Source organism: Thalia democratica, chromosome 6 (assembly GCF_965202585.1).
Source record: "Thalia democratica chromosome 6, ktThaDemo2.hap1.1, whole genome shotgun sequence".
In the NCBI taxonomy this organism is placed as follows: domain Eukaryota; kingdom Metazoa; phylum Chordata; class Thaliacea; order Salpida; family Salpidae; genus Thalia; species Thalia democratica.
Window position 1 is genome coordinate 46,017,707 of NC_139170.1, and position 27,556 is coordinate 46,045,262.

Genomic DNA, 27,556 nt, shown 5'->3' on the forward strand with positions numbered 1-27,556 from the left:
AATTTGACTGATAAAAGTATTTAAAATTTTGTCATAAACACCTTTTTTTTTAAGTTATCTAAAAATATACACAAACTGTTAAAAATTATATATTTTACATTCTTGTTATTTTTCAAACAATCAAAAATTAAAACTATTGTCTTTAGCTTTTTTTTTCGAAGAATAAACAATAAGTTCAGTTTTAAATGCTTTAATACTGTAAAGTTAAAAAAATATTATTCTTAATAACAGTCATTTTTTGGAAACCTCATTTAAATTATTTCTGTATAAAGTTTATAGAATTCTTTAAACTTTTATAAGATAATTACTTTCTAAGTAAAACAACGATAAAACTCATTAATATCAATTTTAAGATTAAGAAATGTTCAAAATGTAATGAACCTTATGACTTAATATTTTAAGGAAATTTTCTAAAGCTATTTTTATCTCAGCTATAAGTTACTTTCCCACATAGAGTAAACAAAACTACAAATAACTTTGAACATACATAATAACAAACATTGCTTGGTTTTATTTTTATGGTTTACAAATTAATAAATTTATATTTACTAGTGCTAAGTTTATTCACTTTTTTAACGTTTTATACACTTTTTAATAATTTTGATACAGTATTGATAGACAAAACTTGTTAAAATACTTTTAAATGTCTGTTTTGTTAACTTTTTATATAATTCAAGTAAAACAGTAATGTTGTTGTTGAGTAATATTTTTTTTAGGTCCCAATGTTGTTTAAGATATTGCTATATGATTTGTACAAAAACGTAAGAGTACAAATGGTTTTATAAAGTTCTAAACATAGTTTCGCATGCGCTTAGAATTTAGTTTTTTTCGCAGTAACATACAATGATTAGTGATAAACTTTAATAAAAACCATTGTTTAAAAAAAAAATCTGATAAATCTCATAAATCATTCTACTCATATATATTAAAAATGTTATTTTTACTGTATATTTATGAGGTTTCGCTTATAATTATTGCTTTTATATTCATATGCTTTAAAATAAAATCAAGAAGCACCTAGTTCATTCTGAACTTTTTAATAATCCTACATTGCATTTTGTTACAAAAAAGCTCAAAATACTTCAAACTAAATATAAAATTATAAATAGTTAATTTGCTAAAATGTTGGTATTGTAAACGAAAAATTACTTAGTTAAAAAATAAAGATAGTTAGACAAAATTTAAAGTTAATCTTATTTGGGTAACCTTTACGAATACAACTTTATATAAAAATTTAGTTGAACTTTAAAAAGTTTTAAGTACTAATTAAATTAAAAATATTTTAAACTTACTTGGTTGACAAACAGTTTGAAAAAACTTAAAAAAAAAAACAATTTTAAAATGCTTACTAGAAATCGCATTTTATTTTCTTTCAAAACAATAGTCTTAAAATATTTTTGATTTTCTTAAAATGTTTTTATAAACACAAATATCACTTAATAAATGTTTTAACTCTACCACAGTTATCTAAATGTATCATTACAATAAAAAAAAGTTAAATGAACTAAAACACAAAAACCAGAAATTAAGTTTTAACATTAATATAATATAAACTTTATTTAACATTCTTCAAGAAAAAGCTTTATAACTCGGATTTTAAGGTATTTGATAGTGCGACTTTAGAAACTTAAATCATCGTACTAAAGTTTATAACAAACTGCATACATAGCTATGCTAAACATTAATTAAAAAAAATAATTCTAGCACGTATGTTTTGTATGAACTTTAACACAATTTAGAATTTTTCAGTTCTATTATTTCAAACCTAATTTGCATTTATTAAATTAGAACAGTTATTTGTTATTTAAGAACTAACTTCAATCGAGCAAAAATTAAACATTTTTACATCCTTTTACAGTTTTACTGGGTTTGTTAATACTACAAAAATGCAACAGTATTTTTTTGCTTTTTTCTATTAGTTTTCTACACAAAAAACTTATCTAAACCCAGTAAGGTAAGCATTTTGTTTTAACTCATTAATAAACAAATAACAAAATGCATTTGACAAAACAAATGTTTTTTTGTCAGTCAATTACCGACGTTCAAATACTCAGAAATTGAAACCGGGTTTTTATGAACATCGCAATCTTCACGAGAACCGACGCAAAATAAACCTGAAGGTCTGTTTACGACCTGTCAGCTTTTTATGTAGCTAAACAAACGTAATTCGTTCCAAATCAAAAAGACCGCATTGTCTGAAAAATCCAAGATGCACTTTTTTTTAGAAAAATCACTGGGTATAAAAAGCCTAGTTTGAGTATTACATTAGTTTTAAAGATACGACGAAAACTAAACAGTTTGAGCCATAAAGGCAACCACAAAAAAAAACTAATCAAACAAACGATATTGACTTGATATTGCTCAAGAAAACAACTAAAAATTTACCAAGATGAACTGCAATTTTTTAGTACCACTTTTTATTTTAGGTAATTAGTTTGAATAATTTAAAAGGAAGTTTTATCTGGCTATCAGATTTTTTGAATTTAGATTTATGAGATGAAACTTTTAAACAAAGTTGTATTTTGCAGTTTAGTATAGTTACTTTTAAAAAATGTTCTAGCACTTATATAAGTGTATAACAAATTAGTATTTAATAATAATTTTATAAATATTTCAAAAAAAAAGTAATAATTTCAGTTTCTCTCACACTTATCGAAGCATTAAAACTGAGCGACCAAATTTTCACTCGCTTGATGAACAAAAGAAGCGCTGAGCAAGGAGTTTGTAAAAAACACACAAAAGAATACACACTGAAAAAATACGCACTTGACCTTAAAACTATTGCAGTTAGTCTTTAATCTATTAGCATGAGATTGCATAGAGTTTTTTACTATCTACAGTTATCACACAAGCATAATACGCGTTTTTATTTACGTAAAAAAATTGTCAACATTTTACTCAATCTCTATGCAATCTGAAGTAATTAATTATACTTTTCAATTTTTTTTTTCTAAAAAATATTTATAAATTATAATTTTGTACTATACTTAATTAAAAACTATCTTTATTTTAAGGCAAATTAGTTTAATGTAAATATCTTAAGTTGACTTAATTAGTTGAAGTTTCATTACTTTTAAAAGTTTTTAAGTGAAAATGTTTTAAATTTTTTCTGGTTTGAATAGAAAATAGCTTCTACAAAAAACTCATATACTGATTTCCTTTCTAAAATAATTCTTTGTAAAATAGTTTTTTTTAATAAACTTTAGTTTTACAAACTGTTTTTTAAATAAAGTAGCTCAGTAATTACTTCCTTGTAATAGTTTTTAAAAACATTTTTTTTAAGTACAGCTTTGTGTTTAGTTGTTTAATATTTTAACAAATTTCTTCTAGACTTATTCAACTCGTCTAAAGTTACTCTAAAGCAAATATTTTTAATTTCAAACTCAGTTTTAAAAAATATGTAATAGTTCTGTTTTTTTCATCTAGCAATTTGCATGAAATTTTCATTATTAGAATACGACCGCCAATGACATAAAAGAAAATATTGTAATGACATAATTTAGTAATATGCTAAGATTTAATAAAAAACTACGATTCTGGCGATTTAAGCAAAAAGCACAACCTACATACTCGATTTCGCCAACTTTAATAATTTTCAATAATCAAAAAGTTATGAGCATTCTTTTATAAAAACACAACTTTTCAACAAGCAAACAGCACAACCTAACTTCTCAACATGACGTAAAAGTAGTATTTTATTTTTTTAACTTTTTAAATCTTATCTTCTAAACTTTTTAAATTTTATTTTCATAACTTTCCAAGTTTTATTTTCTTTTATTTATTAAATTTTATTTTCTTAACTTTTTAAATTTTATTTTTTTAAGTTTTTAAATTTTATTTTCTTAACTTTTTAAATTTCATTTTCTTAACTTTTAAAATTTTATTTTCTTAACTTTTAAGTTTTATTTTCTTAATTTTTTAACTTTTATTTTCTAAACTTTTTAAATTTCATTTTTTGTTCAGCAAAAAGCGCAGCCCTCATACTCGACTTCCGAGCACGACCGCCACTCCCCGCAGCTGACGTCACAATCGTGTTGCGTCATCAAGCAAACGCTGATCGAGTCGCTGTGCTCGGCCCTACACAGGAAAGACGATTTCAGTGATGCAGATCTGAGCGAATACTTGAAGAAGACGCATCACCTGATCAGATCCGTGCAAGTCGCTGTTAGTTGAAAAAATATAATAAAATATAAATAGTAACTTTGTAGACACATTTTTTGGGCTTTATTATGTTTATATTTGTATTTCTATTAAACTATTGTTAATTAAAAATGCTGATCAGATTTGTTCAAGTCGCTGTGAGTTTTGAAAATATAAATTTTAACATTTATTTATTTTATTAGTTTGATGTTTTATTTTTATTTTGATATAAATGTTGTGGTTATAATTACATTTTATTGATCAGAGTTTTTCAAGTCGCTGTGAGTTTTTTACGTGTGTTAAAAAAAATGTGTTTAATTTTGTCAATGTTTAAATATATTATTTTATTCGGTTTAAATTTTTTTGTTGTGCTTCGAAAACGTTTGAAAAATATAAGATTAATTAAAATAATGTTTAAAAAAATTATATCAATACATTTTAGAGGAAAAGTAGTTTTAACTAAACTTTAATGTTATTGATTAATAAAAAATAGTTTTTAATATACTTATACCACATTAAAAAACTTTTAGTATCATCATACTAACTATATTAATTGATCTTTTGAATTTGTTTCCTTAATAGAAAAACATTTTTGTTTACCTTAGCACATATGTTCCAATTTCACTACTAACTTAACTACGCTTTTAGTACTTTTTTATTATAAGAGCTTTTCGAGATAAATAGAGGATTTATTCTATATTTTACTACATATTAATTTTTAGTATTAATTTTTTCATAGAAAAACAGTATTTTAAATAATTCAATTAAAAAAATTTAACCATTTAGTTAATGTTCAAACGTTTTACTTCCTTCATTTTTGTTTTAAAACACTCATAATTTTTCAATAAATAAGTTAAATGTTTTTCAATGTAATCTAACTCGTTAAAGTTGAAAATAAGACATTGATTATATCAAACGAGTTAAAATTGGGTTTTGTGAATAAACTTATTAGTTTTATTGTTTTATCTGATTTTTTTAATAATAAACTTAATTTAGGTTATTATAACATAAAACATTAAATTTAAAGTTTGTACTATTTAAATTATTGTTTTTAGGAGTGGTTTTTTAAGCAGTTTAATGTTTTTTTAGAAAATAACCAACAAAAGAAAAATGAGAAGACGAAGAAACCATTTAAAAGTTTGTTTTCGTTTGTCTAGTTTATTGTAAGTAAATATGTAGTTACACATAGATGCAACTATAATATTAAACAATACTCTATAGAAATGACAAGTTTTAAATACTTCTAGATATGTTAAATGAACATAAACTGATATGTTACCTCTCACTTAAGAAACTTTTCAAAACGATAATAAGTATTTGTGCTTATTTTCTAAATATTTTAAAACAAACAGAACAACCACGGGCAAAAAGTAGACGCTTACAAGCATGTCAGAGATCAAAACATCAGTACATACAAAAACATGTGCAAAACAATGGTTGTTCACAAAATAATTTCACCGCTAACGTACGCTAAAGTGCACGCCGATTTTTTTGTCAAGTGTAAGTCTTGCACTGGCCCATATTATTGTTAGAATCTTAAGATTAATTGGTTAAATGCAGTATAAAATAATTATGCTTTCTTTCAAAATTACTTTTATAAGGCGATAATATCTCAAAAAGGTTCGTATAGATTTATACAGAAATTAATAGGTTTACATCTTTAACATTAAGAGTTTTTATTTTAAAACTTTGTTTTGCATTTTAACACAGACAAGCAATTTCAAAAACTTTTTTGATAAAGTTTTCAAAGAAATACTAAAATCACTGTACTAACGACAAAAGTTTTTTTCTTTAAAACTTGTTTATTGACTTGCAGCTATATTTTAGTTGTTAATTTTTTACGACAAATGCTTTATAGCACGCTTGTATCAGTTTAAGCCATTACATAATCATTTTTGTTTTTCAACTAAATTTTGACTTTACTTACATTAGCTTAACAAAGCAAGTATATGAATTTTGACTATACTTAAAGTGAACGCTCTCATGTTTTTTATTTAGTTTTAAATTGTTAAAGTTTTTACAGCTTTGAAGGAACAACTTTGGGTTTTACACTGTAAGCTAGTTTTATCATTTAAACAATTTTAATGAGGGTTATATGTATTTGTTAGGTATAAAAGTCTTTTTCATATTAAAATAATTTATTGTTCTTACTTTTAAAGTACAATTAGTACAAATAAGTAGTTTTAAGCTATTTGACTACTTTATATGTTTTATACTTTTTGACAACAACTTCTTTAGGTTGTAATAAATTTGTTTTTGTGAAATTTGTTGAATTTCTTACAATATATCACCTTTTTATAAATAAAATACAGGAATACTTTGTAATATATCACTACAAACAAATAAAATTACTTAACATTAATTTTTATTTTATTGTTACAAGTTTTAAACTAAAGCATAAAATATATAGAATTTTTTTTTAAATCCTTAATTGTTTTTGCTGTTTAACTGTATCATTTTTAAAACCTTTCAATAAAGTACTTTCATTAAAAATATTATGTTTCACCTTTCCTACATATAACAACTTTTACTGTTTGTGTGAATGTTAACATAGTTATTTTTTTAACTAAATATCAAAAACTAATGAAAAGTTTGAATCTAAAATACATCAAAACGAAAACTAAGATAAGCTTTAAACTTTATATTTATATGTAGTATACAAAATTTATGTGTACATGTTATTACGATTATAATTTTTTTTTGTCCCTATAACAAACTATTTTTGAATTAAAACACAAATAAAAAATTTAAACAAATAAAGTTGGTTTAATAAACTAAGCTAAGCAAAACGTAAGCTGATGTTGGTTAACGAAAAAAGACATTATTTTTAATCAATAGTTTATTTAGTGCAAAAAGTTATCAAACTTCACATTTATATTTAGAGCTAAATGAACTTTTCTTACTCTAGGCTCTAGGGTCTAGACAAATGATTTTTTGTTTTAGTTTAAGAATTAAACATTTATCGTATAAAATTTGACACCCCTCTAAAGGTTAAGTTTTGAATTCAGGAAATAATCAATTAGCAACAGTGTTATCGGGTATTGTAAAAATAGTTAAGCTTTTATAACAATCATAAAATTAGTACATACTATATCTTGCACGATTGTACATTCCTTCGAAAGTAAACGATTGTTTTTTACTGTTAAAATTTTTTTAAACATAACTATAAGTACAAGTACTAAAAAATAAATGAAAATAAAACTTTATTAATGATTAGATTAATTGATATGCTTTTATAAAGTTCTTAATTAATAGTTGATTATTAAACAATAAAATTTTTTCTCTACGATGTTATTCATTAAATAACTTTAGGAAATTTCGTTTATAAAACAACGTAATATAATTTTACCTAAAAATGATAAATTTTAGAAAAAAGAATCACTATGTTACTTTTTTACATCTTTTTATAACTTTAATCATTGCTTTATATTGAGGAAACAATTTTTTTTTGTAAAAGAATGAAGTTTTTTTAACTAAATTGTTTCAAATTGTGTAAGTGATACTTTAAATTATGTATTTTATATACAAAATAGTAATTAATTCTATAAAAAACAACTTTGTAAAAACTTAAGTACTTAAATATTTAAAGGGAGTTTAATAGTATTTGCTTAATACAACAGTTCTTCTATTTACGTATTTAAAATTATACAATTTAAAAGTTTTAAAATTTAACTGGAAAGCCTTTTTTTATGACTTACAAAGTATAAATGGTTTGAGCTATCATCACAAAACAAAACTTAAGCTTATTTTTTTTATTTTTTTTAATCAGTAATTACATACAGCTTATGTTAGTTTGTATTACACAACACATTTGTGCTAAATAAGTTTAAGAGTTCATTAAGTTTTTTTGAAACATTACAATCTATCAAATTTTAGATCAACAAAATTTGTAATAAATTTTAAATTTCAGTGCAGAAACATTAGCATTTTGTCTAATATCTCACACTAATGATTATGAAAACAATATTCAACAACATCACTAGTATATCTTTCAACGAACTCATTTTTAGTTTCGACACTTATACACAACAATATATCTTTAAAACTTCTCTACTAGCTAACCAAACATTGAATAAGTCTTGCTAAATTTTCATAATCAAGCATTTAGAATTTTTTTTAACTACAAGTACCTGGATTAAAAATTGGAACAAACTATACATAAACATTATCGAACACCTACTAAACGTTTAATTTGTTGTAACTAATGTAAAAAATATTATGAAGTTTAGTCTAAAACAAAACTACAATTATAAAATAAAACTGTGTGGCTTTTACGTTACGTAACAAATAAATAAAACATATTTACTTACTAGTGTCTAAGTTTATGGCAAATGTGTTGCAAAGTTTTGGTTTTTGATTATGGATAGTTTTCTTTGTATATCAACAAGAACTTTGTTCATCACAAACTTTTTTATTAAACATTGCACATTCTTATAAGGAAGCTTGTGCTTATCTAATGTTTGTATTTTTATAAATACTTAAAAGTAATTATTCTATCTAACCTTTTTGTAATTCATTTATCTTTTTCCTAAAAATACGTTTAAATTTTTTTAATTACTAGCTTTTGTTTGGTAAAAAAGGTATACATTTGTAGAAAACAACAACTAGATAAAAAATGCCTAAACCTGTCAGCAATGTCACAATGAACCAGCAGTGTTTCAGTGACGTCAAAATGAACCATCAGTATTCCAATGACGTCACAGCTTGTCAACAACCTTTGAGTTACTTCACAACTGAACGTGAACTTAAAATGGTCAACAAAGCAGAGCACAAGGGGGAGTTCAAACTCTACCAGCTTTGCGGTAACCTCAAGAGATACTTTAACCTTCGAGTCAGAGTAGTTTCTGTTGTTGACGACAAATTCTTGAAAATAGCTGATTCTACCGGTTGCGTGAACTTCAAAAAAGATTACAGGTGTGCTGATTTGAAGCCAGGGGATAGCCTGGTCTTGGAAAACTGCAGAGAAAAAGTTGACAATTTGTCGGTTTCCGTTTGTTTGATGCGTAACTTCGGAGTGGTGAGAAAGTTGGATGACGTAATAAGTTACGTCACAAGTCCTAATTACAGTGACGCTTGTAAAACTCTAATATTCCCAACGAGAATTAAAAAGAAAAATTATTCCAACGGATAATAGATGAAGTTTTTTTTTTCTTACAAGTTGTTTCTTTTATTGTTAAAATATTAATAAATATAGCAAATAATTATTCTGTCAAAGATTGATTCTTGATTAAGTACCAAGTAAACAGACTTACTTTTTAATTTCAATCAAACCATGAGTCGTGTTATAGATGTAACTTTATTAGAATGTACTTAATAATTAAAAAAATTTTATGCACATGCTTGTATAATGTGAAAAGATTCTTTAATAGTTGTACTTAATAGTTAAGTTGATATAACTCGAAATATTTAAAATAAAATTTAATATTTTTCTAAATACATGCTTGTATAATGTGAAAAGATTCTTTAATAGTTGTACATAATAATTAAGTTGATATAACTCTAAACATTATAAAATCGTTTTTCATATTTTCCTAAATACATGCTTAAAGCAGCAAATTAATGTACATATAAACATAAATTATTAGTGAAAATTTTAAAAATAAGCAAAAAATTTAAATGTTTTAGTATCATATCTATCTTATTATTTATCCACTTATTTGGTTTAAAGCTTTTATTTAAATTATAAAAAACGTAAGAATATATGTATTAACTGTTTATGTATATTAATATATATTAAACAATAAAATTATATAATTTTTTGTATACATATTAAGCTTTTTTATACCGAATTAAGAATATACACAGAACATGTTTAAAACTTTGTATACAACCAAATTTATTCTGAAAACTTATACTTAATTTGACATAATAAACTAAATATGTATAAAAGTTAAGTTAGTTTTTATAAAACATACTAGGTAGTTTTTTAGTTGAAAATTTTTAAAGCTTTGAAAACTTTTGGATAAAAGTAGAAATGTTTTGAATATTCGGCCTAAAAAAGTGTCTGAAAATTTGCGTTCCGAGTTTATCAATTTAACGCATATCAATTTAAACCAAAATTAGATGGTTGAATTGGATCAATATAGTAAATTAACTTCTAAGTAAGTTATATTAGCAAATAAATATTTGTAAACTTTTAGCTAGAAAATTTAAACTATCTTATAAAATATAAAAACTAGAGACACAATTCATTCAAAAGAGTTTTATTGAGCAAACACAAGTATGATATAATTGGGCTAACCTTTTTCATTTACCTAAAAGCGATATGTTTGTACTTTTTAGTAAGTTTACATATTATCTAAAATAATACTGTTATTAAAATTTAAGAAGCAAACGGTTTTTTAAAACCCTAAAAAGTCAAAACTTTTTTAAGATTGCAACGTCAATTAAATGCAAACAGTTGAAAAAATGTGTTTTTAAGCTACTGATAAACTAACTTGTTTATGTTTAGTTATGTTTTTTTAAGATTTCAAAATTAAAGTATTTTTAGACTAAAATAATATACAAAACAAATAATTTGATGTTAATTAGTCTAAGTATACCAGGTTAAGCGTCTGAAACATTAAGATTTTATCTTAAACAGTGTTTGAAACATTAGTTTATACAAAAATAAACGTTGAAAAATAAACTGCTTTTGAAAAGTAAACATTGTTTAGCATTATTTTATTTGTTAAGCTAAAGACCTGGAAGTTTGTATTAGCATAAAGTTTACTTCAAATTTTGTTTTCATTATATAATACTATAAAGTTTATTTATTCTTTTAATTTTGTTTTTATAAAGTTTTTTTAATTTTTATAGCACGTTTTCAAAGTTAATTGTTGACATTAATATATCACTTGTTGTTCTATTAAAATAAGTCGACAATAACTAAATAAAATATAAAAATCCCCAAAAATTTATAAAATTCTTTAACATTTTATTGAAAAGATCTATTTTGAAAAAAAAAAATTTAACGAGATTAGTTTACTTGCTATAAAAAAGTCTAAACAGAATTCAGAGTTCTTATGTGATAGATATTATATACATTAAAAAGGACTAAAAGCTAAATACTTATTAAAAACTATATATCATGTTTTTTATATAATGTGCTATGATGCTTTAAAGAGATGAAAGAGTTTATTCACATATTTTACATTGTTTATATAGTAACTCACATTATAAATTTTTTAAGAAAAATTAAGTAAGTATTTATTTGTTTTTTTTTAATACTAAGCTTCATATAAGGATTAAAATTTCAAAACTTATACTTCTAGTAATTTCCATTTTATAACTTTGATATATTATATAGGTATAAAATTCTCTAAACATCTTAACCTTTTATAAAAATTTTAATTTTATCTATTGAACGTTTAAAAGCATACTTATATAAATAACAAAAGTTTTAATAATCTATGTTCTATAACAAAAAACTCGACAAAAAACTTTAAAAAACGTTCTTAATAAAAAATCGAAATTAAATATATACGTATGCATTTACGTTTATCATTAGTACCAACCAAAGCTTTTTAATATTTATTTTTAAGTATGTGCTAAACAGGTTTTTTAGGTAAAGTTATTTTAAAATTTTCTAGGATTTCGAAATGTAAATAATTAAATTAATTATAATACATTTTATTTTGTTATCATCATTACGTAAATACAACAAAGTAATAAACCTAAACCTTAATATTTATCTAGTTATAGTATCGTAAAAAAATTAAATACGGTTAATACGCTAAAACTTAATTAGTAAATAAAGCTAACATTTTTGAATTTTTTTCTCAAATGTTTTCCAATATAAAACACAGACAATTTTTGGTATTGAAAGTTGTACAGGATAATTTACATTATTAAAATGAAGTATTTTAAAATTAATAAGTTTACTAATTGCATTTAGAGCTTAAAAACAAAAACAATAGCCAAAAAGCTTTATGTATATGCTTTCATATCTAAAGTATACAAATAAAATTAATTAGTTTTTAATTAAAACACTTTTTGACTCTATCAAATAAAACCAGCTTTGATTTTAAAAAAAACATAATTGTTTATCAGTTTGGAGTTCTTAGACAAGCTACCATTAAACATGACGTAGTATTTAGAAGGTATAATATTTATAAGTTATTAATTACGTAATATTTATAAGGTATTATACTTACACAACTATTTTTGAAGCAGTATATTAAGCCTTAACAAGTTACGCTAAAGCTATAAAATATACAAAAAAATTGATTGAAAGCTTAGTTGATTCCAAGAAAATGTTTTGTATATTAAGTTTAGCTTTTCTAAAACATTTACCAAGTGTCATTACAAAGTACAAAAAAAAACAACATTTTGCACATTTCAAAGTTAATAAACACCGTAGCTAAAAATACTTTAAAAGCAATACATGATACGATAAAAGCGGTTTTGTAAATTAATGTTTATTTAAATGTTTACAGTACAACAGTTTGCAATGTCCATAGATGTTTTAAGCAAAGTTTTTTTTTCATTAAAATTTAAGTTTAGAGTAATTTGAAAGAACATCTTCGATATGTACAATTAGTATTAGTACTACTTTTAACTTAAAAATACATCTAGGTTTCTTTTTTTTGCTTTATATACTTACTTAGCGCATAATTTTGTATTTAATAATCTACATTGCAAATCTTTTAAATTTAAAAGTTATAAACAATTCTGTGTTGTATTTGTTACTGCTAAAATTATTAAAAAATATATATATTTTTTAAAAGTTGTAAATACACTTCTTTTCTTTAAAATTTATACACTATATATTTCTAGTATAAATTCAAAAGAAGTTTATCAGAAAACTTAGGAAATATAGCTTTCTTAAAACTACCTTGTTTGTAAGACCTAAATTTTTTGGTATAAAGTTTGATTTATTTAGTATTTAAACCTACTGTATATGTTTATCTTCGTATAAGGAAAAGTTAAACACGTTTCGCAAAACATTTCCTGATAGAAGTAGTCTTACAATTAGTTACTAACAAACTATTAAACAATTTACGTTTATAGATGAACTCAGATACAAAACCTATGTCAAAGCCTGTAAAAAAAGTTGTAGACGGTACCAACTCTGTTGATGACGTAACTAAACGTGAGGAGACTGTCAATGAAGTCACGAAAGATCAAACTTCTGTCTATGACGTAACAAACGACCAACCGTCCATCGATGCAGAAAACCTTGTTAACGTTGGCAACGCTGCTAGTTATGTGAGAAACGGTCAAGTATATGTTAGCTACGTGGCAAGGGGTGAGAAAGTCACAAGAGAACAGAAGTCTATGGATTACGTGGCAAACGAATGTCAGGGTTTTGTTGACGATGCATTGGGTCACCGGCTAACAAAAGAGGCATACCGAAACAAGTTTAACAAAAAGGGAAGGAAAAATCATTAACTGGTCTTCTACAAAGGGTTTCTGGAAACTAAAAAGTTTTTAAATGATTGAACTTTTAATTTTATTCTATCCTTTAGTTTTTAATTATCGTCTACTTTGAAAATTCCCAAAAAATTAAATTCTTTTAATAATTTTCTTAAAGACAAGTCTTGTAGTAGATTTAGAATCAGTATTAACAAAATTCAAAACTTATTTCTCAAATTTAATATAGATGTATAAGCTTTAAATGTTTTTTTTTAGTTTATAAATCTAGACTTTCTACCGACTTATATAATACTTAAATATATTTTAATGGATGCACTATTTTCTGCAGCTAAGCACTAAAAATTTTAAAATTATATCTTAAAAACATATATAGACAGAAAACTAAACTAAGTTAAACATAAAATCACAAAAGATAAAGTTTTTTGAAAAGTTAACATCAATTCAGTGTTTTTGAAAATATTTATGTGATATTTATTAAAAAAATTTTATGAAATTTAATAAAATATTTTCACTTCACTTTACTATTTTACTACTTTATCTTAAGCTCTTTATATGTCGTTTGTGCTTTTGTGTGTTTAAAGCTTTTAAATATAGTTAACCAAATTTTTCAAAGTGATTGTTCCTAAAAATATTAATCATCGTTTGTTTTAACATAAAGTAAAAAAGTGTAACTATTACTTAAATATGCAGAAAATAATGAATTGAAAACGTTTTAAGTTATAATAACTAAGTTTTTGTTATCCTAAGGACTACTAATTTGTCTTTTAAGTTAACCAGTAAGCTTTACAAAACACACAATTGTTATGCTAGAAAAAACATATACTTAAAAGTATTAAAACAAAACTTTTAAAAATTATGTGTTTGTTATATAATACATACTGTAGTACAAAAAGAGTATAAGGGAAAACGATAATTTTTTATCACCTCTTTGTATATAAATTTTAACGTTTTACTTAGATTATAATATGAATTAAATAGCTTAAAGACTTGGTTTTTTTTTTTTTTTTGCTTTACAAACTACATCACAATTATGAAATTATAGCAGGAACTTAATATTTTAAGTACAATAAAGCTTTGTTTTATTTTGAATTAGTAACTACAACTACAGTGTAAAAATTTAAAATTACGCTTTAAAGTCATAAGACTTAACTACAAATTTCAAAGATTTTTAACTTTTTTTAAGACTACGAAATATGTTTTAATAGCTTTTGCTGCTTATAAAATGTTTTGATCAGTGTTTCAATTTTTCATACATCCATTTTAAATACCAACTAAAAAATTAAGCTTATTTTTATTGAAGTATAGACTAAATAAGGTATACTTTTTTATTAAAGTTGGTCAAACAGATTTTGAGATTTTAAAAGTGTAAATCAATGTATTGTTAAATGATAACTAATCTATTGCAGCTAACTTTACGTAATTACGTCCCAATAATAAACCAAGAACTAAAAATACGTATCTCTGAAATAGAATCCGCTAAAACTTGATTAATAATTAGGTTTAATATTTTAGAAATATTTTTTTTTATTGAACCACATTTTCACTGTATTATAGCTGATAAAAATTATACAATTTAATTTACAACAGATACAAATATTTGTTTTTTCTTACCATGCTAAACCGATTTGATATGTCTAAGAACGTGTCTTAGTAAAAAGAGACTAAATTGAAAAAATTGTACGCATTAAACATAAAACTACCAAGCACTTTTGTATAAGAAGTTCTTTTTTGACTTTAATCAAAAAAACAGCTTTAGGTATAATAAAATAACAAACTTATTATTTGCCAATTTTCAGTTCTTAGCAAGCTAAGTCACTTGTTTGTTACGAAATGTAAATTATTATAATTCAATATTATTACACAACATACTTGTGCAAAAAGCATAAAGCAACAAATGAAAGCATTATTGCATTTAAATAACGTAAACTATTTGCTAGGTACGAACTGCCGGTATGGAACACACGTTTTAGCTGGAAAACGCTGTGTTCAAAATATTTTTTTATTTGGTTTATAATTAATTAAAAAACCTTAGACTAGTAATAGAAAAGTATTTCATTATAAAACAAGTTAAACTTTATCAAATTAGAATAATTTCAAAATAAAAGAACCAGAAAAAAACTTATGAACTTACAAATTGTATATCAAATCTATTATTCAAAACATATATGTTACAGTTTATTTAGTTGAAGAAAAAAATTACAATGCCATTTAAACTTCCATACATTATATATATTATAAATTAGAATACTTAAAAAGTCATACAAAAATAATTAACAGTGCAATTGACACTAACAATCCCTTTAATTGCAATATAAATGTAAAAAGCGTATGTAAAGCGGGGAACGGGTCAAAACTGCACAAAGACAAAGTTGCACGAAGTTACTAAATTGCATGAGAAGACTAAACTACACAAAGACAAATTTGCACGAGTAACAGTTTTGCACGGAGTGTTATTTTTTCACGAGTGTTAAAAAAAACAAAAAAAAAACAGTTATTAAAACAAAAGAAAACTAAGTTTAAAACAAAAAAGGAGAAATAAAAAGCTAGTTACCGAGGGTAAGGGTTAGGGGTAACAGTGATGATAAAAATAAAAAACTAATAATAACTAATAAAGAAATTAAAAACAAAAAACTAATTAATAATAAAACAAAACGAAAAAAATAAGTTATCGACCGAGGGTAAGGGTTAGTGGTAACAGTAGTAGTAACAAAGAAATTTAAATTGGTAAAACAATTAAATTACAAACAAAAATGACTAAAAATAATAAAAATTTAAATTTTAACTAGTGCAAAAATTTCTTCGTGCAAAAGTATCTTCGTGCAATTTTGTGCCCTCGAGCAACTTTGTGCGCAAATGCAAATTTGATACCTACCCAAATTGTAACTAACCTGTATTTTTTGATACTTTTAAGGAAGTACTAGTGTAATTTAAACCGTACTGGACATTAAAACCGTTATAATAGTGTTTTTTCTTAACTAAATACGTTTTATCCACATTACACAGAAGTTATTATTTTAAATTAAAAAAACAATCTGTTAAAATATGTACTACTACTAGAAAACTTTAAGTTACGCACTTGACCATTTTGAAAAATTGAATTTTTTATAACTAGTTTTTTCATGTTCTTTATAATAAGTAGTGTATGTATAAATTTAGTAGAAAATTGTATAAGTAAAACTGCTTTGTTACGCAAATCAGCATTTTTTCTATAAAGATATTTTTACTTAATATTTGTATCTACAAGTAATAAAAAGTACCAATCAGTTTATATTTTCGCTCATTTATTTTCTGACTTGTCAAACATCTTCTTATTCTAACTAGTTTAGCAACATTCGATACACTTTTTAAACTTTTAGATAGAAAAACACAGACACTACATCGAGAGCAGAAATGTCAAAGCCTGTGGAAGAGCTTGTAGGAGGTAACAACCCTGTTGATGACGCAATAGAAGGTCAGAAAACTGTTGATGACGCAACAGCTAATGAGGAGCCTGTAAATGACGTAAATGACGCTCAATCATCTTCTCAAAACGATAAAGTACATCTCAAACCTAAAAAACATAAAGGAAAGAAATGGAAAAACGGAACTAATCGTAAAAAGGGTTTCACCAAACCAAAGAATGTTTTTGATGACTGAGTCATATTATTGCTATTTTGTTGAACAAAAAATTGGTTTTTAAAAAACAAAAATTATTGGTGTCTAGTAAAAAGTTTACCTTTAATAAAGTTAATTAGAAATACTTGAAATAGTTTCTTCAGTATTTTTTTTTGAAATAAACGTAAAAGTTTTTAATTCAGCTTTTATTACATAAACAGTTTGCTCTTTTATTAAGTTTAACTTTAAAAATAAATATTTACCCATTCATAAAAACTCATTAAGTAAATTTTGAAAACTTACTGTTTTATATTCTTTAATTCAATAAAAAAACTGAATAAGTTCTAGTTTTCATTACGATTAAGGTAACATTAAAACGCACTTTTGTGTAAATAAAACACTGTTCTTTTCTATTATCTACTATCTAAAGTTTTTATGAGATGTAATATTCCGATAAAAACACCAGAAGTACTCACAAGAATATATGAGGTAATAGTTTTTAATATTTGATGAAAACAATTTACTGATATCGATGTAAACTTAGAACTTAGGTGATGTTATAACTAAATGATTTTCTTAGGATACAAAGAACTTACTTAAAACAATTAAAGTGAATTCACATTAAATAAATAAATAAACTTATATATGCTACAATTTAAACAGTTACCAATGTTTATACGTGTTTTTATTTTTTCACATAAAAAAAGATATTTTATTTATAATACTAAAAGCTTTAAAAAAACGTAGATTAGTGTCACTACTTAAAGCTTTAAAACAAAATCTAAAAAGTTAAAAGCTTTAATAAACTAAAGCTTATTGATTTCAAATTAAAGCGTTAAGTGTTGAAAAACGTATTAGACTGAGTTATAAAAAACTTTTGTATTTTAATGGTTTATTTTTTGAATACAAAATTATTGTTATAAAATATTGCTAAAAGTTTTACAATTGTTTCTAATTATTGTATGATCATAAAGAATATAACCAGTAGTTCTTAAAAACACTTCACAATTTATACGTCAAACTTATGATTGTTAAAAAACGATACACTGTAATATAAAAACAGTATTTTTTGAAATCAAACTTAAAGAACAATTTTTTTTTATTTTACAAACCTGATAAACATTGTTCAAAAGTTGTCATGTTATAATCTTACTATTGTTCTTTACATCTGTTAAAAGCTTATCGAACTTTACTTTATGTATATACTTTGTACATTTAAAACGTAACTATCAATCAAAGTTTTATGAATCCACACCATTAGAATTTTCTACGGGTAATGTTGTGTTCTTTGTCCCATTTTCTTTTCCGTTTTGCCTCGGAGGGTTGTCTGTACCACTGCAATTTATGTTTGTTTTATATTTTTAATGTTTAACTTTTTTATATACTGATTAAACTATTTATTTAATTTAGTTTGAATTATTTATTAACTTGAAGATTTACTTAAAATATCCAAGTTGTTTTTATTCAAATGTTTGTTAGTGTTTAACTGTTTGATTTAGCGTTGTTATGGTGTACAAAACAAAAGTAATAAATAATGAAAATACTCAATACAGCTTTGTTGTAGAGTAATTGTTAATAAGCACTCTTGTTAAATCGATAAAACAATTGTCAATTAATTACATACGCACACTTATGAAAGATTTGACAAACGAATTGGATTGTTACGTAATTGCAGCAGTATGACATGAATTGACAGATATTTAGTTAACAAAAATAAGACTTTAAATAATGTTGTTTTTCTCTAAGATAAGCAAGGTTTTTCAATTTTTATGCTAAGACACTAAGCTTATTTATAAAACCAAAAAAGGGGTTTTAATTAAAAAAAACTTTATACTTTAAATTAATTAGCACACTTGTCTACTACTCTAAAAGTAGTTACAAAACTAATTTTTACTTTAGTTTGTTGTTAACTTAGCAATTTTATAGTCATTCAGAGAACACTAGTTTTTGAACTTGTAAAAATGCTCAAAAGTTTTTACAAATAAAGTTTAATACACTATTACAAAATACCTGTGTAATTTTCAACATCACATTAAGAATTTCCTATACTAACCCTGTGGTCGAAACTATTACTTAAAGTTTTTTAAATTTATTTTAGTCAAAGATTTTTAAGCATTGTATTATGCATTGAAAGTTAAGTATTAGTTGTTATATTATACATTGTTATATATAAAGTTACTTATACTAACTCTGTTGTTGAGACTTTTCTTTTCTTTCTGGCCCCAACTGCTTCCATTACTGAGCCCAGTTTACCCTGCGTATGCAGGTAGTAAGCCCCTCCTATACCCACAACAAACAACACCAGGAATATACCGGCTACTACCGATCCAATATCTGTTTATAAATAGTTAAACTTATTAGCTTTTAAAAGAATATTGTTAGACAAAGTTTTGTTATTTAGAAATAGAGACAAATGATGTGAAATAGCGTTTGCTTAAAGCTACTGATACTTTGTTGCTTAAAAAAAGTATGATTTATGTTTGTAGCTTGAAATTTTAAAGCAATATATGTTTTTTTAGTTAAACAACCAAATTAGCTTTTGAAACAAAATGAAACTTGTTTTTTGTAGTTTCATTAGCTGTAAAAAGTTTAGTCTACTTAAACAACAACGTGCTTGAGTACTAATATTAACGTCATTTTCAAAAAAACTTTATAATTTTTGTTTAGTATTTAAAACAAATTTGTAGTAACAATCAAACTATCAAAAGTTTTGAACATGTTGTTTATAAATAGCCTACGTTGTGTTTTGTAAAAGCTACAAATTTTTAGCAGACACAGTAAAAACTACCAAAAACACTTTTATTTTTATAAAATAAAACACGAATAACTGCCTTGATTTTTAACACAACTGAATTTCTTTCTCGCGTTAAACGTTTGTACCTTAATCTAAGAACACTAAATTATTTCTTATTTTCTAACAAAAAAGCAAACTTTAACAAGTTTTTAGTCAGAAATATGTAAAACAATAATACTGATACAAAACTTAAAACTTAAAAAATAAATTTGTATACTTAAACTATTTTAGCATATCTTGATTAAAACTCATACTTATTATTTTTAGTAAAAATTTAATATTTTTATTCCAATACTGATGTAGACAAAAACATTTACTAAACAATAACAATACAAACTTCCTTTTTTGTTTTAAAACAGTTAATCTATGTAAAAACCACTTTTTTTTCTTGCCTTACAATTGACATACGCTATGTTTTTTTAATAAAATTTAAACTGAAACTTACTCATAGGTGGAGTAAATGGTATCGGTTCGTCTCTTGCTTTCTTTCCTAAGAAATAAAAAAAATAATGTTTTAAAAACTCTGTTAAAGATTTAAATTTTAATTATAAAATATACTTAACTGTCTAACAAGTTATTTATACATTTAAGCAAACATAACTTAAAACCAGACTAACCAACAGCAGCACATTATTTTTTCTTAAGTTTAATAAACTAACTGCACAATAAATTTTTCGGTAATAATCAGCAACAGCACATTCACTTAATAATATTATTTTTGTTATAAATATACCACCAGCATATTGAGATTAATAAATTTTAAAAACTAGTTTTAAAGTTTATTCTCAGTGGAATATTCAGCAACATTATTTTTAAATAATATTACATATTTACAGCTACTTAACTAGACACAAAGTGAATTTTCTCAACATCAAATATCAAAAACATACTAACACTTTTTATGTTTAAAATAAATTAAACTAACTACAAAGTGAATTTTCCCAACAATAATCGGTAACTACATATTATTGTTTTTTTAATTTTATAAAACTAACTACACAATGAATTTTCCCAACAATAATCAGCAAATAAATTTAATTATTTGTATTATACTCTAAACTCTCTACACAGTGAATTTTCCCAACAATAATCAGCAAATAAATTTAATTATTTGTATTATACACTAAACTAACTACACAGTGAATTTTCCCAACAATAATCAGCAAATAAATTTAATTATTTGTATTATACACTAAACTAACTACACAGTGAATTTTCCCAACAATAATCAGCAAATAAATTTAATTATTTGTATTATACACTAAACTAACTACACAGTGAATTTTCCCAAAAATGATCAGTAAATAAATTTAATTATTTGTATTATACACTAAACTAACTACAAAGTGAATTTTCCCAACAATAATCAGCAAATAAATTTAATTATTTCTATTATACACTAAACTAACTACAAAGTGAATTTTCCCAGCAATAATCGGCAGCGGCACATTCGCTGCATCTGGGTCCAACTAAATAAGGGTGCACCCCATCTACGTTTCCCCTGAAAAAAATAAAATTTTTAATATTGAAGTAACTAAGTTTTGTAAACTCTCGCGCTTAATTAAAAAACTATATTTTTAAATTTTTTCACTAGTTGTACTTGCTGCTTGTTTATCATTAAAAACGTTTAAGTTTATCTCAGGAAATATTTTTAAAAGGTTTAAGTTTATTTGTCTATTTGAGCAAAAAGTGTTTGATGTTATCAAAATTACTTAATGTATCTTTAAGCTGTTGTACTAACTTTAGTTGTATTTTCTAGAAGTAGACTTTAAAATTACTAATTTGAAAACACTTCACTATTACAACAGTGCTGCGTAAATTCTTAAAACGTTCTTAAACTTTTAAACGATGGAACTACATTTAGTCTACAAGTCGCTCTTATAGTTACTGACAAAAACCGGTTCGATCTACATTTTAAAACCTGAGATGACTATTAAACAAAAACTACTTTGAAGTATGGTAGCACGGTAAGCAATAATCTTTAAATATCATAAAAAAGCTAGAACAAAATGTTGTGCATTTTTTTACTATCCTAATGACTATCTTTGAATTACTTTAGAGCCAATTGGTAAAATTATATCCCTGGTGTGCGACTCGATAACCGAAAGGTTTTTTCGAGCACCAGGTCCTAGGACCAAATACTTTGAGCATATTTTTTGTCGTTCAATAAACTATATATAACTAAGATTTGTTTTAAGTATAAACAGTTTAAAAATATGGATTTTTTTTCTTTGTGTTTAAGTTAGCTTACATAAAGCACAGCCTTAACAGCCACTAGCCTACTTTACAACAAAAGTTTACTATAATTACTAAAAACTGTAACTCAAACCAAGTTCTGGTAATCATTGATAAATGTATATTATTAATTACCCAGGGGCGTACCAACAAACAAAGAATATGATCTCTTATACTTTCACAGAAACATTTTACCAATTAACTAACTCATAAGCATAATGACATACGAAAAAATTAATCTCATATATTTTTATACGAAAACGTTTTACTTATTCATTAACCCAGAAGCGAATCTAAAAACGAAGAACATGGTTGTTTATACTTTCATACAAACGTTTCAACAATTAATTAATCCAGGCGCGTAATGGCAAACCAACAATGACGTAATTTGTTTTGAGAAGAACTTTTTACTAAACAACTTACCAGAGAGCACACCGAATAATAAGAAAAATAGGATTTGTTTTCACACGAACTTTTAAACGTAGGAGCGTAATGACAAACAAAGAACATGATCTCTTATATTTTCAAAGGATATTTTTCATAAAAAATTTACCCAGGAGCGTATTGACATACGAAGAACATGGTCTCTTGTGTCTTAAGAGGAAGTTTCTTCATTGTTGGACAAACGTATAATTAATTTTCACTGAAACGTTTTACTAATTTACTTACCAAGGAGCGTATTGACATACAAAAAATTTTAGCTCTTTTGTTTTTTTGGTGGAAGATTTAAACAATCAAGTCACCCAGGCGTGTAATAACATAATTTATTGTATTTTCACCGAAACTTTTCAAATTACCCTGGTGCATACTAACAATGATTTCTGATAGTTTGAGAGGAGCTTTTCACTTACCCTATCTTGTATCACAAATTACCAAGGCGTGTACTAACACAATTTATTGTATTTTCAAAGGAAGTTTCAACTTACCCTGGAGCGTACTGACAAACAAAGAACATGATCTCTTATGTTTTCACAGGAACTTTTTCATAAATAACTTACCCTGGCGCATACTGGCAAACGAAGAACATGATCTCATTTGTCTTTGGAGGAAGATTCTTCATCTTGGGGCAAACGTGCCAGGCGCACCCTATCTTGTAACTTTGCGCCCAAACAACCTAAAAAAAATATATGAAATATTTAAAGTTAATGACAAAATATCTCACTTTGAAGTAGTTTTGTTTTTCGATATGTCTACTTATTAGGTTGTCACAGTTTTATTGTTTTGTGTTATCTTTTTAAAAATACGTGCTTAAATTGCACATTACAAAAAAAAAACAAGTGAGTAAATCATGTGAAACTTTGTGCAAAATCTTTAAAACGTTTTAAAGGCTTGCACACCAACAAAATGTTAATTAGCCAACACCGTTTTACTTACACTCCATTCCAGTAGATAAAACAGATGTTGAAAAAAAGTTTTACATCAATAAAACGTTACTAAGTGAGAAATTAAAACTTTTTTATATGCTAAAATAAACCCAAGTATAAGTACAGAACAGCCGATCACTGGTTTATATTGGTATCTTTGAGAACAATAAAAAATCATTTGAAGTTTAAATTAAAGTACTTTGAAGAACAACTACAGTTTAAGTTTACATTTAAAAAAAATTTTTATATGCAATCTGCGTGTAATGACCACATGATTAACCAGGAACATAGTTTTTATTTTCAAACTCGTACAAATGTTAAAGAACAATTTAAATAAGAAATTAAAGCTTATTCAATTTATAAAAAACCTGAGTATAACGCCCACACAGTTCGTCGGATACTGATTTAAATCAGTATAATATTTCATCGACTCGCCGAGATTAATTTTAAAAATCGTAAAATTCGTACATTATAAACATTTATTATTATTTAATAATCAAAATAATAATAAACATTTGAAATAACTAAAACATCTATTATTTATACAAATCATTCATTAAAACAAACCTGAGTGTAGTGACCACATAATTCTCCGGGCACGCACGTCTGATTCTCAAACTCGTAGAACTCGTACTCTATGAACCACTTGTCTATCGCGTTGATCGGGTCGAACTCCATCGCCATTATGCCGCTCCCCGACCACAGATTCTCACCATTGTCGAACTGGTAAAAATAAAACAATGAAAAAAGTCTATAACAAACTTTCCTAACAATATTTTCTTACAAGTTAATAACTAAAAAATATTCATTTTAGAGCTAGTAAGTAAAATATTGAAATTAAATAAAAAAACATCCGACAAGTTTTCATCGTTGTCAAGCTAAAAACCAACGAAATAGTAAGCTTCACCGTTATCGAACTGGCAGGTCAAAAATAAAAAAGAAGAAATAAGTATTTTTCGAAAAGTCTAAGGAGAACAGTGAAAAGTAGCATAGTTTATGTTTTTTTTGATAAAATTCAAACAATGGATTTAGAGATATACAAGTCTTTAGAAATTTTGTGTCCAGTTTGGTCGTTTTAAAAATATTCAAAGGAGTTAAAGTATAAGCTTTTTTTTATTTTTTACTTGATAACAAAGTAAACGGTCATATAAAGTTTAAATAAAAATATGTTTAAAAAATATACTGTATTGTAACGAACTTTAAGAACAGGGCCTCTTCTTTCGGACTTTTCAGAGTGTTCCCATTTGCAGTCGTAAGCGTATTGTAAAGAAGTATAAGCTAGTCCATCATCCCAAGTCTATAAAAGTTTACTTATTGTAACTATCTACATTAATAATTCTATTTGCAATAACAAGCATCTTTGAGTTAAGAGCACGCAAATTCGTTGTCCCAAACCTGAATGAATTAAGTTTTTGTACCTTTTTTTTATGCAATCATAAGCTTATTGTAAAGATGTGAAAGCAAATCCATGGTTTCAAGTCTTGAAAGTTTTATAAAACAAAAAAGTGCTGCACAAAATATCTGTGTTAAACAAAGAGTTTTTTTTTGCTATTTTTAAATTTGTAAAGTAGTTCTAAGTCATACAAGAGTATTACGTTTTTTTTTATTTACGAGAAACTTTGTAAGATTTAAAAAAATAGAACCGCATTGTAAGTTTTCTTTTAATGAATTTTTTAGTTGCACAAAGGTTTTTTTATTGTCTACTATCATTGATAATAAACTATACACGTTACTATTTACATATTATTGTTATAAAATCGACACACTACTTAGTCGAGCTGAACACTCGACGTTTACTCTTCACTTTAAACTAATATACTATTTTTTAAAATAAACACAATCATTGTAAACTTCAAGTCTAAACACGGGTGCTTTGCTATCACACATTTTGTATGAATAAATAAAACAGGTATTACTTTTTTTTAAATAGTTTATACTACGAACGTTTAGTTACGATAAGCTTTAAGAAAAATAAATAGTATTTCTAAACTTACTTACTAAAAGAACTCAAAGCAATAACGCTTTTAACATAGTTTCAGGCTTTACACTTATTAAAATAAAAAATACCTTTAACACATTTAATTATTTGCGAAAACATTGTTTCACCATAATACTTCATAAAAAATTTTTTTAGTTCTGTTTAGTTTAGCGATCAAGCATTCTAGCTCATACTAACTGTGTTAGACTGTTTTTATCATACTTTAGTTTAATATCTCAAACTTCTCATACTAATTACGTGAACTATACTTAACTTGTCTTAAATTATTTTATCTTGACTATATTTTATATTCATTTTTTCAAGACTTTATTGTGCAAACTAAGTTTCGGTCAAAGACCTCGTCAGTGCTTAAATAAAAAATCTAAAAAGGTATGCTACAGTCATGGAAAATAGTATTTAACTTTATTTGTTTTATAAAAATCTAAACATATAATAATAAGTTGTACTATTTTAATTCAACTCAGTCCTTATTTACGTACCAATAATAGTAATTTTTATTTTACCCGGTTTTTCATGCTATTTTCTCTTATATATAAATACTATATATTTTTATCTATTTCTCACCATATATCTCATATTAGCAGGCATGGGTTCTTTATCCACATCATTTCCTAACTCAGCTCTCAACTTATTGTGGCGATCCACAATTATCTTTTGCTCGTCCTTGGTAGGCAGCGCTGATCTTTTCGACCTGCGAAAATAAATACACTGATCACCATATTACAACCTAAAGTTATCAAAAAACTTTTTAGCGAAAAGAATTTAGAGCGATTTCATCGGAAATAGAAGTATGGAGGTGTTTTTTTTTATTAAGTTTTATTATGCAGCGCAGACGTTTTTCCACAGCGGTGTTTCATTAAATACATTAAGCTGCTTGCAAACTTAGATCAAAGATATTTGTTAGAAATAAATTATAATATAGGGCTTAATTGGCTTTTTGGTATGGGAAATGTAATAAAATAAAAATTTTAACAGCGTAAAGTTATCGAAAGTCTTTAAAAAATAACATTTTAAGTTTTTTTTTCGGTATTAAATTTAAGGTATGTTTATAATTTTAAGGGATAATTTTTTTGTTTGCAGTGACCTGAAAAATAACATTATAAATACAGTAATACAAATCAATATTATAAAAACTTATATTTATATCACTAACACAATACTTTTTAAAAAGATAAGATTATTAAACATCAAAAGTTTTAAAACAATTTTAAGTTCAAAGTGTTTCAATTTTTGTTTTGTGTTAGGATCTTTTTTCAATATTCTTTTTTAAACGAAATGAAAGTTAACTAAAATAACAAGAGCAAAACTATAGTAATGTGCAAAGTTAAATGAACTTTGCAACTTTTCATTTACGTATTAAAGAGCTACTTGAGTACCTTTTTAAACCTTGAGACAATTAATCATATTGTGTCTAAAAATAAAGTTGTAATAATACCTTGAAGCGATTTAAGTTTTTTATCAATGGAAAATTTTGTCAAATAGCAAAACCAAAACTTCAATTACACTTAGTTTTAAACGTTTGTTGAACTGACAATCAAGTTTTAAAACTTTGATTTATTAATAGCAACGGTTTTTAGTTATTTTTAAAACTTTTAAAAAAAAAATCATAAGTTAACTCACCTTGACAACACTACCTCACTTTTGTAGTTTGGTAAAATGCTCAATAAAGTTAAGAAAAAGCTTACAAATATTTTGATTTCCATTCTAAATTTAACAAATACCTAAAAACATTAATTTTGAAAATAAACTTTAATTTTATACTTTCATAAAAAAAATATTTTTACAAAACACTTTGCATTTATTGAAAGTGGTTTTGTTTACAAAAATATTTGTACTACTAGCAATTAAATTAAGGATATTGGTTGTAGTATTAAACATTTTCTTTAATGTTTTGAGAAAACTAATTAGAGTATATAATTTTTTTGTAAACAATAAAAAACCTCTGTATTTTTAACAACTTATCTAAATCTAAGTTTTCTGTAGATAAACTGTACAAAACAAACAATATTTCGTTAAAAAACAAGTAAAAATAATTGTAAATAACTGAATGAAACTTTCCAATTGACTTAAAAC

The 27,556-nt window shown here is 24.8% G+C and overlaps 1 protein-coding gene across 1 annotated transcript; it reads right to left on the minus strand.

Moving 5' to 3' along the window:
- Window positions 1-17,929: 17,929 nt before the first annotated feature.
- On the minus strand, window positions 17,930-27,200 carry LOC145838316 (GLIPR1-like protein 1). The gene is made up of 9 exons (XM_082945884.1): window positions 27,104-27,200; window positions 26,048-26,174; window positions 24,683-24,781; window positions 24,052-24,207; window positions 23,119-23,234; window positions 21,295-21,386; window positions 20,331-20,375; window positions 19,281-19,425; window positions 17,930-18,426 (listed from the first exon to the last, which is right to left on the minus strand). The coding sequence occupies exons 1-9, from the start codon at window positions 27,184-27,186 to the stop codon at window positions 18,333-18,335; spliced, it is 957 nt and encodes a 318-aa protein (XP_082802010.1). The 5' UTR covers window positions 27,187-27,200; the 3' UTR covers window positions 17,930-18,332.
- Window positions 27,201-27,556: the final 356 nt, after the last annotated feature.

What these genes read in the sequence shown, in the direction of transcription:
- LOC145838316 (XM_082945884.1), bottom strand. Translation starts at nt 27,186, where the DNA reads ATGGAAATCAAAATATTTGTAAGCTTTTTCTTAACTTTATTGAGCATT. An exon ending in GAAGAGGCCCTGTTCTTAAA is followed by an intron (nt 24,208 to 24,682) that starts GTTCGTTACAAT and finishes TATTTTTACCAG; the next exon opens with TTCGACAATGGTGAGAATCT. An exon ending in CTGGGAAAATTCACTTTGTA is followed by an intron (nt 20,376 to 21,294) that starts GTTAGTTTAGTG and finishes TTTATTTCTTAG; the next exon opens with GAAAGAAAGCAAGAGACGAA.